Source organism: Cyprinus carpio, chromosome A3 (genome assembly GCF_018340385.1).
Source record: "Cyprinus carpio isolate SPL01 chromosome A3, ASM1834038v1, whole genome shotgun sequence".
Taxonomy (NCBI): domain Eukaryota; kingdom Metazoa; phylum Chordata; class Actinopteri; order Cypriniformes; family Cyprinidae; genus Cyprinus; species Cyprinus carpio.
The window spans coordinates 4,593,750-4,605,907 of record NC_056574.1 but is presented as its reverse complement, the minus strand read 5'-3'; the positions used below and the strand labels follow the sequence as shown (position 1 = coordinate 4,605,907).

The 12,158-nt window shown below is 41.4% G+C and overlaps 1 protein-coding gene across 2 annotated transcripts; it reads right to left on the bottom strand.

Annotated features, from left to right (window-relative positions):
* Positions 1-2,613: 2,613 nt before the first annotated feature.
* LOC109053786 (alpha-2-macroglobulin-like protein 1) lies at positions 2,614-11,819 on the bottom strand. 2 transcript variants are annotated; one of them, XM_042716591.1, is made up of 34 exons: positions 11,549-11,819; positions 9,851-10,034; positions 9,626-9,782; positions 9,450-9,502; positions 9,261-9,281; positions 9,021-9,183; positions 8,857-8,941; positions 8,684-8,789; positions 8,483-8,600; positions 8,295-8,398; positions 8,049-8,219; positions 7,747-7,977; positions 7,444-7,656; positions 7,217-7,366; positions 6,874-7,011; positions 6,722-6,788; positions 6,324-6,501; positions 6,017-6,242; positions 5,811-5,934; positions 5,608-5,729; positions 5,474-5,525; positions 5,297-5,380; positions 5,042-5,218; positions 4,835-4,910; positions 4,593-4,749; positions 4,433-4,507; positions 4,144-4,306; positions 3,884-4,068; positions 3,589-3,810; positions 3,400-3,515; positions 3,198-3,279; positions 2,993-3,076; positions 2,797-2,902; positions 2,614-2,713 (listed from the first exon to the last, which is right to left on the bottom strand). In XM_042716591.1, the coding sequence occupies exons 1-34, from the start codon at positions 11,695-11,697 to the stop codon at positions 2,673-2,675; spliced, it is 4,380 nt and encodes a 1,459-aa protein (XP_042572525.1). In that variant the 5' UTR covers positions 11,698-11,819; the 3' UTR covers positions 2,614-2,672. The 2 variants fall into 2 exon arrangements, with proteins under 2 accessions (XP_042572525.1, XP_042572518.1); XM_042716584.1 differs by having other exon boundaries at positions 8,295-8,404; positions 11,549-11,818.
* Between the last annotated feature and the right edge of the window lie 339 nt (positions 11,820-12,158).

Genomic DNA, 12,158 nt, shown 5'->3' with positions numbered 1-12,158 from the left:
TGCAAGACAGAGTGTTTGCTCATCTGTAATCTGTCTTTAGGATGTTTTCTATCAGATGTCCAATAGATGTTTAGAAGATGTCTTTAAGATGTTAATGATTTAGAATGAATGTAAAACTGAGATCTGAAAGACGTCTATCAGATGTTTGTTCACAGCAGATGCTTCAGATGTAAGTGTTTATCTAAAAGACGGTCTTTTTCTCTCAGCTTGGATCTCCACCAAATGCGTCCCACGAGTGGAGTGGGTTGATGCTGGAGATGATCATGATATCTGCGAGCAGATCCGAACATGAGCTGCTTCACAGTCATCACAAACTACATATTTATGGGCCTCAGGAATGACTCAAACTGATTGACAACTGTTTAAAAAAAAAAAAAAAAACATCACAGATGGATCACAGATTTAATCAATATCAGAAATATTTTCTATCGTAACACCTGATAGTAAATACAGCCGTCAATCCCAAACACTGTATGAATGTAGGCATGCAGTTCTCCTGGTTGGAGATCAAAATAAATATGGATCATTTCACAGATACAGTATCTAAAGTTTACTACTGTAACTTAACTACTTCAACAAAGTGCATAGTAAAAAAATTATATGAAACATGAACGTAAATCTTCAGAATTTTTTTTTTTTTATTCAAATGAAAGGATTCACATTATGGAGTATTTGAGATGTAACCACTCTATGACAAGTGTGTTCATTAACCATCTGTCCCATAACCAGTCCTAAACAACAGTAAGTGTGAAACACGTCAGGAGTCTCTACTGGAGGCTCTCCAGCTCCAGCCACACCATGGCGCTCTGCTGACTCAGGATGGTGCTGCGTATGACGGCCAGCAGCTCGTCTGTGCAGCTCCACGTGTTCGGCTCAACTGTACTGAACATCACAGGTAGAGTCTCCAGCTGCAGCTCCTCCATCTGACAGGCCCCAATCAGGTCCTCCTCTCTGTAACCCAATAACAACTTCCTGAAACACACGCAGGTTTCACTGGGGTTTAAAGCTTGCCTGATATCAAGAGCTCGAGGTTGGGCTGATGTTGTGACTACATTGCTGAGAGACACAGATCCGGATCTGCACCTGAACTTGCGTGCCTTCTTGTCTTTGGGTTTGATGTAGATGATGATGGGATAGATGCTCTGCTTCAGGAGACTCTCCATATGATTCAAGCCTAGCTGAAGCAGACAGTGTTTGTCCTGGGCAGCTGTGACTTTCAGTATGTGTGTGCGTGTTTGTGTTAAAGTTTACCTGGTTAATAACCTCTTGAATACTCTGTAGTTTGATTCCCATTGGTTGATCAGAGGAGTCTAAGAGTAACACACTCTTAGCCTGATGCACACAAGCATCCAGCGGCTCTGCACACAATAATAATAATAATGGACGAAAACACAAAATGTATAATAAATTCCTGACATGATAAACAAAGGTATCAATATTTTTAATATAAAAAAAGTCAGCAGTAAGTCATTTTTATTCATATTTTGATATATACAATATTTTTCGGGATATACCATTCACAGATTTTTCCTAAAAAGAACATTCCCCTAATGTTATTTTTTTCCTAAATAACCAAACGGGAACCAAAAAGTAACATTAGGGGAACGTTCTGTGTTTGCTGGGTCCCCGGCTCTGCATGTGTATGTATGTATATATATATATATAAAAATAAATTGTTCAGTTAGGTACACTGTAAGAACAAAAAAAAAAAAAAAAAAAGTGGAGAAAGTTAAAAGGTACTAGTCATTTTCTGCCAGGATGTTATCCATTAAGTTGGAACCTGTAACCTTAAAACACAAAATGCAATGTGGAATTTAAAACAGGTAAGACACGTAAAAAAATAAATATGTATTGTTCCTTCATATAAACATTACACTGTGTCCTATTTTTATAGACTTGTGTAACACTAACTACCAGTATACTGCTTAAAACTATAATTGTTCAGAACGTGCAATGTTACTAGTTAAGAAAATACGTAATATACATAAGATACATAAAGTGTTCAATAATTCATTGTAAAAAAAAAAAATAATAAAGATGTGCTATATAAGCGTTACTTTTACAAATTAAAATGGTTTATAATTTTTTTTTTTGAACCAATAACATTTAAAAAACATTTTTCGCTGAGATTTGAGTAATGTTGTGTATTACATGTAAAAACGCTGTTTTGTGTAATGGTTATGCAACAATGTCATCACACAACGACGTCATTTAGCAACAAATCAATCTTTTAGCACTTGCCCTGAAAATTAGTTCATCCATACCAGAAGTCCCTATTGAATGACGAGACCAGACAACCACCTGCTGGTGCTGGCTTAAACTAATACTTTAATTTGTGATAAAATGTTCAAATGACAGAAAAAAAAAAAAAAAAAAAAAATTATAGTTACTACACAAAACACACCAGCAATTTTTGGCAACCACCATTACAAACTGCAAAAGAGCATTTAGATTCAGTTTGGAGTCCTGCTTTCAAAGCATCAAAAAAATAAAAAACCCAGGCACCTTGAGTAAAAAGTAATCTTGAGTCACAACAAATAGAAACTCATATCAAAGGTCTGGAATTTCCTGCTTAAACATTTGTCAGATGAGAAACAAGGAGGTAACAAGGACTGACTGAATAGAAGCAGTTTTATTTGAGTCATGTATACTGTAACCAGCACTGAAACAAATCAAGGACAGGGAGACATGTAGGTGGTCTCAAACGCGTCACCTGAAAAGGGAACAGAAAATGAGCTGGATTTTGTTCAACGGGGAATTTAGCCAGAGCAGAGCATGATCAGGATGAAAGCCTACTTGGCTGATAGTAGTCATAAACACTGATGACAGCTGGCTTCAGATTTTTCACTGCAAGAATCTGTTTCAGCAGCAAACTGTAAGTCATGGGGACTCCTTTGGGAACCTGCAAGACAGAATGGAGGAATAGCAGTGTACACACCCCGCACACAAGAATATAGCAGCTAGAGAATATACTCAGTGTACACAGTCTCACCTCTTTCAGATACACTAGGACATGATCATCTCCAGCATCAACCCGCTCAACTATTGGGTCAAATGAATTGGGCAGAGATCCAAGCTGTGGGGGTGGGGGGGGAGGGGAAGGGAAAGGGAATCGACCACACACACACAGTCATTTGGATAACAACTGGAGCAGCTTTAAGAATCTTAGGACTTTCCAAATCTTAACACATACGAACCAGTGACGTATCTGCCGTGAATCCTGACAGGAGCTTAATGTCCACTAGAACCATGTTAGTGCTTGCTTTTGGGCCATTGTATCTGAATGAAGGTGGAGAAATAAAGGGGTAAATAAAGCCAACGGTAGCAAGAAAACAGCTTCCCAGTTTAAAAATACATAAACTAGAACTGGTTTTAGGACAAAGTCAAAGCTGTTCTTACTTCACAGTAAAGTTCACCATGATATTGGCTCCTTTGCAGTCTCCAGTCACCTTCACTTCAACACTCAGTGTTCTGGCAACTATAACAGGAGTCTGGATGTTGTAGAAACATGCAACCTACAGTATGAAAGCAGAGAAACCGCATGAGGATGGGCACAACAGAAAAAGAAACCGAGGTGAAGATGCAGACCTGCATAGACACACAGGTGGAGCCCTTCACTTCAAAACTATATTTGCCAGGAACGTTCTTCAGCGGCTTCTCCTGATACAGCAACCTATTGTCCCGATTCACATCAAAGCTATAAACCTCTCCTGCCACAGACGACGACTGCACGGTAACAGTGCTGGAGCCCTCGAGGCTGAACACTTCAGCAGCATACAGAGACAGAGCATGAAGAGCCACCACAGTGTCCTAAAAATAAGCACCAGATTAAAAACTCCACTCAGATAGAATGTTTGTGCTCCTGTTTGGTGGTCAGAGTCACCTGAGTGGAGGAAAAGCCTCCATAGGGATTCTGCTGGGTCACAAGCCAGTTGACAATGCGGTTAGCATAGCCCAGATCAGTGGTCGTGAGAGGCTGTACAAAGAGAACCGCCAACAGCACATATGAGCTGATCTCCACTGCCAGAGTATCACCAGATGAAGTCTGAGACCAGTGGAGCTTATTGCCTAGGATGAGACAGAGGACAGAAAGTTGATACCAGAGAACCTGAACAACATCAACAAGGGACTAGAGAATATCACCTTCAGAAATGGCACGGTTGTTCAAGGCAGTTAAAAGCTGTGCTCGAGTGCTGGTCTCTCCAGCCAGACTGAAGGTGTAGGCAATCAGAGCCATGGCGTAAGTGTTTCCCAGGTTCCCAACGACAGGCCTCAAGCAAGACAGAGCATTGGTGATGACCGGATCCTGCAGAGTGGGAGGAGAAAAAAAAAAAAAAAAAAAAAAAAAAAAAAAAAAAAAGGATAAACCCACACCCAGCCAAAACAAAGGTCATCTGCAATGAGCTCATACAGCTACTGGAGATGTTCTTACTGTGATGGGAACACCTAGTTCAAGCAGTGATGCTACAATGTAGGCGGTCATCGTCATGCTGTCACCAACCCCACCCTACAATACACCAGTATACCGAGTTAAAAGAACAGTCTCAGACCTCACGTCTATTGGTTAGTGTATTTTAAGAAGTGTAATGCACCTTCATTTCATTGTGGTACAGAGTTCCCTGCTGTATGAAGCAGCCATCTGAACCCTGCTTGCTGATCAACCAATCCTTTGCACTCTGCAGTACATGTGGATCAATGAAAATAAACTGCCTCGCCAGACCAAAAGACCTCATGACAAAGGTGGTCAACCTGGCCATGGAGAAGTTGTGACAAACCGAACTTACAGAACGCTGGTGTCACATATTATACACAAGACTAGAACAGCACATCTCACCATGTGTTTGATTCATCGTAACCAAATGTGCTGTATGAACCATCACTGTGCCTGTATTTCAGTTGTCCTTGGTATCCTGTTCAGGTCAAAAACCACATGGAAATTGGTCAGTAGGGGTGATAGTCTGACAATCAATGGGAAGAGCAGGACTAAACCTCCTTGGAATTCAGTCAACAACATTTTAAAGGTGGATCTGCTCATTTATACCGCTCTGAAGGTAGCCTGTGGCGGTCTGACGAATGGCTGCTGTGAGTTGCCCTGTGGCTTCCAGGTAAAGCAGGATGTAAATATTAGGAGCAAGAACAATCATATTCTGTTCTCCACAGCCATACGGCATCTGTAATAACCCATCCAGATTCTTCAGGGCACGACCCATTATGTCCCCTGCAAGAGGCAAAACAACCTACATCAGAAATTCTGCTAAACATCACGTGTCAGTTTCTGCTCAATTAAACGCTTTACCAAGGACTGAAACAGAGCATCTGGCTGACCCCTCAACCACATCTGTTGGAAATGTCAGAGGCACGTCTTCAGAAAGAACGTTTCCTGCAGACCGAACACAACGAATAAGCTTTGAGTGCCAGGCTAATGTTTGGCTGTACAAGGATGTATCTGGGAATCACGGAGTGCAAAACCCACCCTTTGGACAGAGTAACCAACTCTGGGAGTTTGTCCTTTCAACTCCTTCAGGCTATAAAACAGCAATAAAATACCACATGAGTAAAGCAACATGAGCTCCATGATCAAACTCCAGAAAGCTGGTTAACACTTACCAGAACAAGTAGACTTTGAGTGACTACATCAATGCGTCCCCTTGTTGGCACAGTCACAACCTCACTGCCACATAGAGTCCGGGAAGATTCAGCTGAAGCATTGACAGTCACATTGACAGGTCCTGCAATAGCAGACAGGAAGTGAGCAACACCTCATACACTTTACATACGAAAAGTCAGGGAGACAAGAGTCCAATACTTACCAAGTACAGAAGCCGTGAACACCCATTTAAAGGTCTTTCTCCCATTGGCACAGAGACAGGATGAATACGGCTCATTAAATGGTTTAAGAGTAAAGGCCAAGGAAGAAGTTGGAGTCACTTTAACCTGCCAAAAAAAAATAAAAGCATATGGAGTGTAGACACAAGACCTTCTCTATACAGATCCATTATATAAATAAAACCCAGACCATGATGCACTTGGACAGATAGTTGAAGACTGTGGCCTTCAGCTCAAAAGACTCTCCACGGATGATGGAATAAGGCAGGGAGAGCTCCAGGAAGAAGGGCTGGAAGACAGTCAGCTGAACAGGAGGAGCCAAGCCGAAACCTTTGGAGGACAGGCAGAACGCCTCCGTCTCCCATGTGGTGATGGTGTCAGGAACCTTGAGGGGAACTCGTGTGGATCCAGTGCCACTGAAGGACAGCAGAAGAGAGAAATAAGGGAATAGTAAAAACTGTAGGTAAGTGGCTTTAGATAGAAAAATGTTCACTAACTCCACTTGAGCAAGCTGCCAGATCCAGGTTTCTGGAAAATAAGTCCTGACGGTCACGTCAAGCACTCGTTTGCCTCCAGCATTTTCTGCTTTCAGAGGGATAGCAGCCGGAGCCTGATCTGGAGCCTGAGCCGCAGCCTGAGCCATACCAAAAGCAACTCTCTCATTCCTTTCAAAAACTAAAAAGAACGATAAAGCACAAGTTCTTGCTTTCTGCGTGCACTTTAGTTCTCTAGCTATAAGGAGGACCACCCCCCTTTTTTGAATTAAATTTAAAAACACCCAAAACCACACAAATTTACCAATCCACAAAGACAAATGAATATAACGTCCCATAAGTCAAGAAATTCACCACATCATGCGGAAATCATTTAAGGAATTAACAGCCTACAGACCTACCTTCAGAGACGTACTGGCACCGAAGGGCTAATGCAGCAATGTTGGTTGCGATCTTTATTCCCACACTCTGACAGAGTAACAAGTCAAAATATGACACTTAAAAATCTGTGAGTATAGTATTCAGCGACTACATGTTATGAGTGGTCTTCTACCTTGAAGGTTGTGTACGCTTCACTTATAAGAATAGATTGACTGGGTCGAAAACGTATACGGGGTTGAAAGCTTATACACTCTGGTTTGTCCTCCACACTGTACGGGTAAACTGACTGCATCGGGAGCAAGTCAAACACCTGGGACCATGAAACAGTGTTTAATACAGTGCGTTGTCATTAAATGCACTGTTTGTTTACTAAAACTGCTATAAATGACCATCACATCATGTAGCATAGTAGGTGCCCAATAGATGCAGTCAGCATGCATCAAATTCTTAACTTTAAAAAAAAAATGTATTCACCTTTATTTAAAAAAAATAAATAAATCCCCACACATGGATACCATTTTAGGACTCAGACGTCTTCCTGGCTCCATGATCCGGATGCTCTGATCTACAGCACTGAGGCCACACAGAGATCCTGCTTGAGCAGAGACAGTCAAAGTGTTTTCCTCACCAGGAACAGCAGTAGCTGGAGAAAACTGCAGAGACACCTGGAACAAGAACCAGCTAATACACTTAGGACACATCACTGTTTCCATGAAGTGAAAGATGCTAGTGCTAATCATACCTGGGTTTGGAAACACATTTCAGTGTCAAACGATGCACTAGCAGCAACTACATTCTCACTGGGCAGAACACAGAAGGCCAGTATCTGCACTACTGGAGCCATATCGATACTGACAGACAGCTGGAAAGACACTGTGCCACTTGTGACAGTATCAGAAGCCCTTGAGGTGATCTTCTTAAATCCATGGAGAACAATCACCCCTCTGGATAAGACCTGAAAGAAACCGGTGCATAAATAGGTGATGGACAGACCACTGAATTCATCAAAAAAAAAAAAAAAGCCCTATAAAACTTGTCCACTCACCATATAGATGATGTCAACACTGTAGCCACCAGATTCTCCAGCAAATGAATACTTCACAGTTACGGGAACCACAGCATCACACTTGAGTGGTTGCTCAAGCTTTACTATACTCAGTTCACTAATCGTTGGGTTGTTGGAAGAACCAAGTTGGAGAAGCTGAACAGCCCTCGTATCTGTAGCGAAGTATGCCGACTTACTAGAACTAGAAACAATGCCTGGAGTTGCACTTGCCTGGAGAACAAATTAATTTAGGTTCATGCCAGAGAAGTCTTGAATTAAAAATAATAATAAATAAATCTTACCACCAGATTCAGAGTAGCTTTAGCAAGATTAGCAGTGTTTAGGGAGAACGTGGCCAGTCCTTTCTGGTTTGTGTTCAGATTCAGCAGCATTTTGTTGGGCCAGCTGTTACCATCCAGCAGATACACTGCTTTGTTCGCGATTGGAGTCCCATTGAAATGACACACTGAGATCTGTTGGGAAAGATTGCGGTTCAGAAAGGGAACCAGTGTGAAGGCTTCTGCAATGAGGGATTAACTTTTACTTGCCTTTCCACTAATCACTTCTCCAGGTTTATAATAATCTGGGAGGTCCAAAAACTTGACCTTTCCGACTTCAAATGTAATGGTCACAGTTGCAGATTTTGATATCACTACACCTGGGGAATGAAGAATGCACCGAATGAACAAGTCAACTTCCTCAGACTTATTTTAACCAGTGGCAAGTGTTCTCTCACCTGTTCCCTCCTCAGTGACATTCACAATAACAGAAAATAAATCTTGCATATTCTTAAATCTTGGGTTGAAAAGCTCTGACATACTGATGGTAACGGAGGCACAGCCAGTGTCATTCATCTGGTAGCAGAGCAAAGATAGTCACATTCAAGTCAAGCAAAAGCACAAGAAAAGCCCTCTGCTGCAAGGCAGGAGTCACACACCCTAGTGGTTTTATTCAGGCACTGACGGGTCAACTTGGAAACAACGTCTGGACTACGACACACTTCCACCAATGCTTGTCCAGGTACAGGCTGCCCATATGTGTATCTGGGAAACAGCAGAAGATTAGATTAAAAACCCGACAAGCCACAAGACAAGAAAATAAGTCACTCACTTGGCACAAGCCTCAACTGTCAGTCCCACATCTGCAATGCTGTACATCTGTGGTGCATTTAGGGTCACATCAAACTTGGGCAAAACTAAACCAGAAACAAGACGCTTTACATTAATACTTCAGATTTATTGTTGTACCGTTGCATATCGTACACAATGACTTACCATATTTTTTCACCTCAAAAACCTGGGAGGTCATTCTCTCACCAATAAAAGCTCTCAGTGTGTACATCCCAACCTGAGCCTCAGGGTTTAACTGGTGAGAAAGCTCCAATATCCACCTTGAGGTAACATTTGTCCACTGACCGATCCGGTTATTAGAGTTGTCCTATAAAAACAGTTAACAGCTCAGAAAAAAAAAACCTGCAAACCAAGCAGCTGCTGTATTCGAAGACTTGTTCTCACCTCTACTACCACCAAACTATACTGTAAGACACAAAGAGAGTAATTAGGCATTTAAAAAAAAAAAAAAAAAAAAAAAACTTAAATTTTTTTTTTATTGATGGTGCTTAGTGAGAGGGGCTCAAGTTTGAGCACAAACTGCATTAAACTTGCTCTTGTTCAGGTCACTCAATATGAAAGATTAGGCCTTACCATTTGATCAAGAGGCACATATTTGGTATCCATGGTGACAATTCTGAAATTAACTGCAAAAATCAGACTGCAATAAATGCTCCCATTCATTACGTAACGCACTTGAAATGATCAGAACCTGTAATATAATGGGCTTTTTACAGCTGATATTTATTGAAGGGTCATTTGTAGCTCACCCGTCTGTCCTGGATTGTAGATGGGTTTGTCTGTTTGAATGAAAGTCAAAGGCAGATAACATTTGAACATAACTTTGCTCTCTTCCGTCACTTTGAAGGCCCCCCCTTTAACTTCCACCTGTAGCGTCTGCACCGATTCTCCATCTACTTCAGGAGCCTATAGAGAAATGCCCATTTAATGTACAACAAACCAGATGAAAAAAAAAAAACCTCATGATAACAGACCTGGAAACTAAAGCATCGGTGAAACGCCATCCGAGAGCTCTGCTGCACAAGTTGAGTTACCACGTTTTTCTCATCAAGCAGAGAAATGGTCATTGTGAGTTTCTCTTGGGGTTTCAGAAGACTTGCACACAATTCAGCTTCAGAACCGGACTCAATCACTCCAGGAAACATCACTATGAATAACCTGTGAAAACATCACAGGAAGTGGCTGCCATATTGAGGAGCGCCAAGAGCATAAGATGGACAGCGTGTTCAGAAACGCCAACAATAAGGAAGACACCAACAACACAAGAATTCACCACAAATGATATCTTAAAATATCTCTGGATCCCATTCAACGCGAGCCACTCTTACTATAGGGTAGAGTGGGGAAACGCCCCCATTATGGTGTATTTTTTTTTTCTGTGAAACAAGTTAAATGTTTTCCAGAATTATGAAAACTCTGGACATTTCATACTTAGATTTTTAACAAATTAAAAGTATGTATGCCCTCACAGGTGGAGTGAATGTTCCCAGTCTGACAAAGCAGTTTGTTTTATACATTTACAGCCAGGGGCGGAGCTAGGTGTGGGCTAAAGCCCTGAAAGTTTTTACTATGCCCTGTACAACTCACAGAGTTTATGCACATTGAAATAACTTCTATTAGTACCACAGACTTGCTCTCTGCACATCCAACAGTCATTCACCCAATCAACCCCAACAAAAACCTGACCACTGAGGCTCGTATTTCTGACTGACATGTAACTGGCCAACCAGCGATTTAAGTTGCAGCAGCTGCTTTAGGTGTCTGTAACTAGTGTATAACTAATACAGATTTTGTAACTTTTGAAACTAGGTTATTTATTAGAGCATTGTCAATGTGAAGCAACAAAGACATTTAATAATAATGCTGTTGTGTCTTCCTACGACATGCACATTTGGAGCGATCATTTGAATGGTTTGGCCAGCATGGCCTGTGGCAGACTGTGTCAGGGCAGCAGTTCAATGAACAAGAAATAAATATTAAGGGATTTAAATCATCGAGACAACATTGTCTTTCTTTGCTCCATTTCTATAAAGCAAATCGTTCCACACAAAATCATGTTGAGTGTCTCCACAGCAAAACAGTTTCCTTACTGAATGAATTTGTGTTTTTGAACAAAATGGGAGAGTCGAGGACTTACTGGTCCATTCATAAAAACATTACTTTCCTGAATGAATCAGTCATTTCGAAAAAAATAAAAAAAATAAAAAAAATAAAAATAAACTCAACTTGAGTGGCTTGCCGCCACCTGCTGGTAACTTAAGTTTCTCATTTAAAAGGGCACTTTAAAAATATATTTTTCTTAAATGGCACATACTCTCTACAGGCCTTACGGTTGTCATATCATAACTCATGTTCTACAAAGGCTTTAAAACTTTCCTCTCTGCTGAAAAAGAGATAATTTACTGTGAAACCCATTTCTGCTCAGACTCATCACCAGTGTAAGCTTCATTGTGAATACTTCCACATCACTCGTCAACGTAGTCCATGGTTACAAAAAGTTTAGCTTGACTTTATCTATAGTGGTTATTTGGGGAAATAACAGTGGTGGGGTACAATTAAAGCTCTGGTGCTTCTTGCCATCTTTAAAAACAAGCAATTCAAACAGCATACAGTAGATTAGACATTAAGATGCTTCTGTTCACCCCAGAACCGTTTAATAGTCTAGTACTCACGGCCCTGATTTCTGTTCAACAGCCTCCGACGGCGGCTCTAATCTCGGTCTTTGATCAACAGCGATCACACCTATCCTCCGTGCATCAACGGCAAAGAAGAAAAGGGCTAAAAGGAGCCCTCTCCCAACACAAATATCCATCACAGCCATGAAGAGCGATCATCCAAACCTAAACAGAAACCCACTGCTGTTAAACTCAACAGCTGTTCAATTTAGCTGCACTGTTTCCGGCTGTATTTAAACGCTCTTAACCTAATAATAATTGGAACAGGCTGAGTTCAGGCAATTGAAGCGTCTTTAGGGCGGAGATAGAGCTCCGTGCCCAATTTTGACCCCCTGCCAAATTATTACCCCCCTCGTTCAAATCGCTACCTGATTGCCTAATCCTAACCCCACGCCTAACCCCTCCCCCAAACCTACTCCTAAACCTACCAATACTAGGGGGGTAATAATCTAGCAGGGGGTCAGAATTGGGCACAACACCGGTAATTAATCAAGCTCTCACGCATTCGGCGAGAGACACACGCACTCACTCCGCCCATCAAAATCTCACGCCGAATACCAGATCATACAAGTTATTTGCCAACCGCCATAAAAAAGAGAGCTTCTAC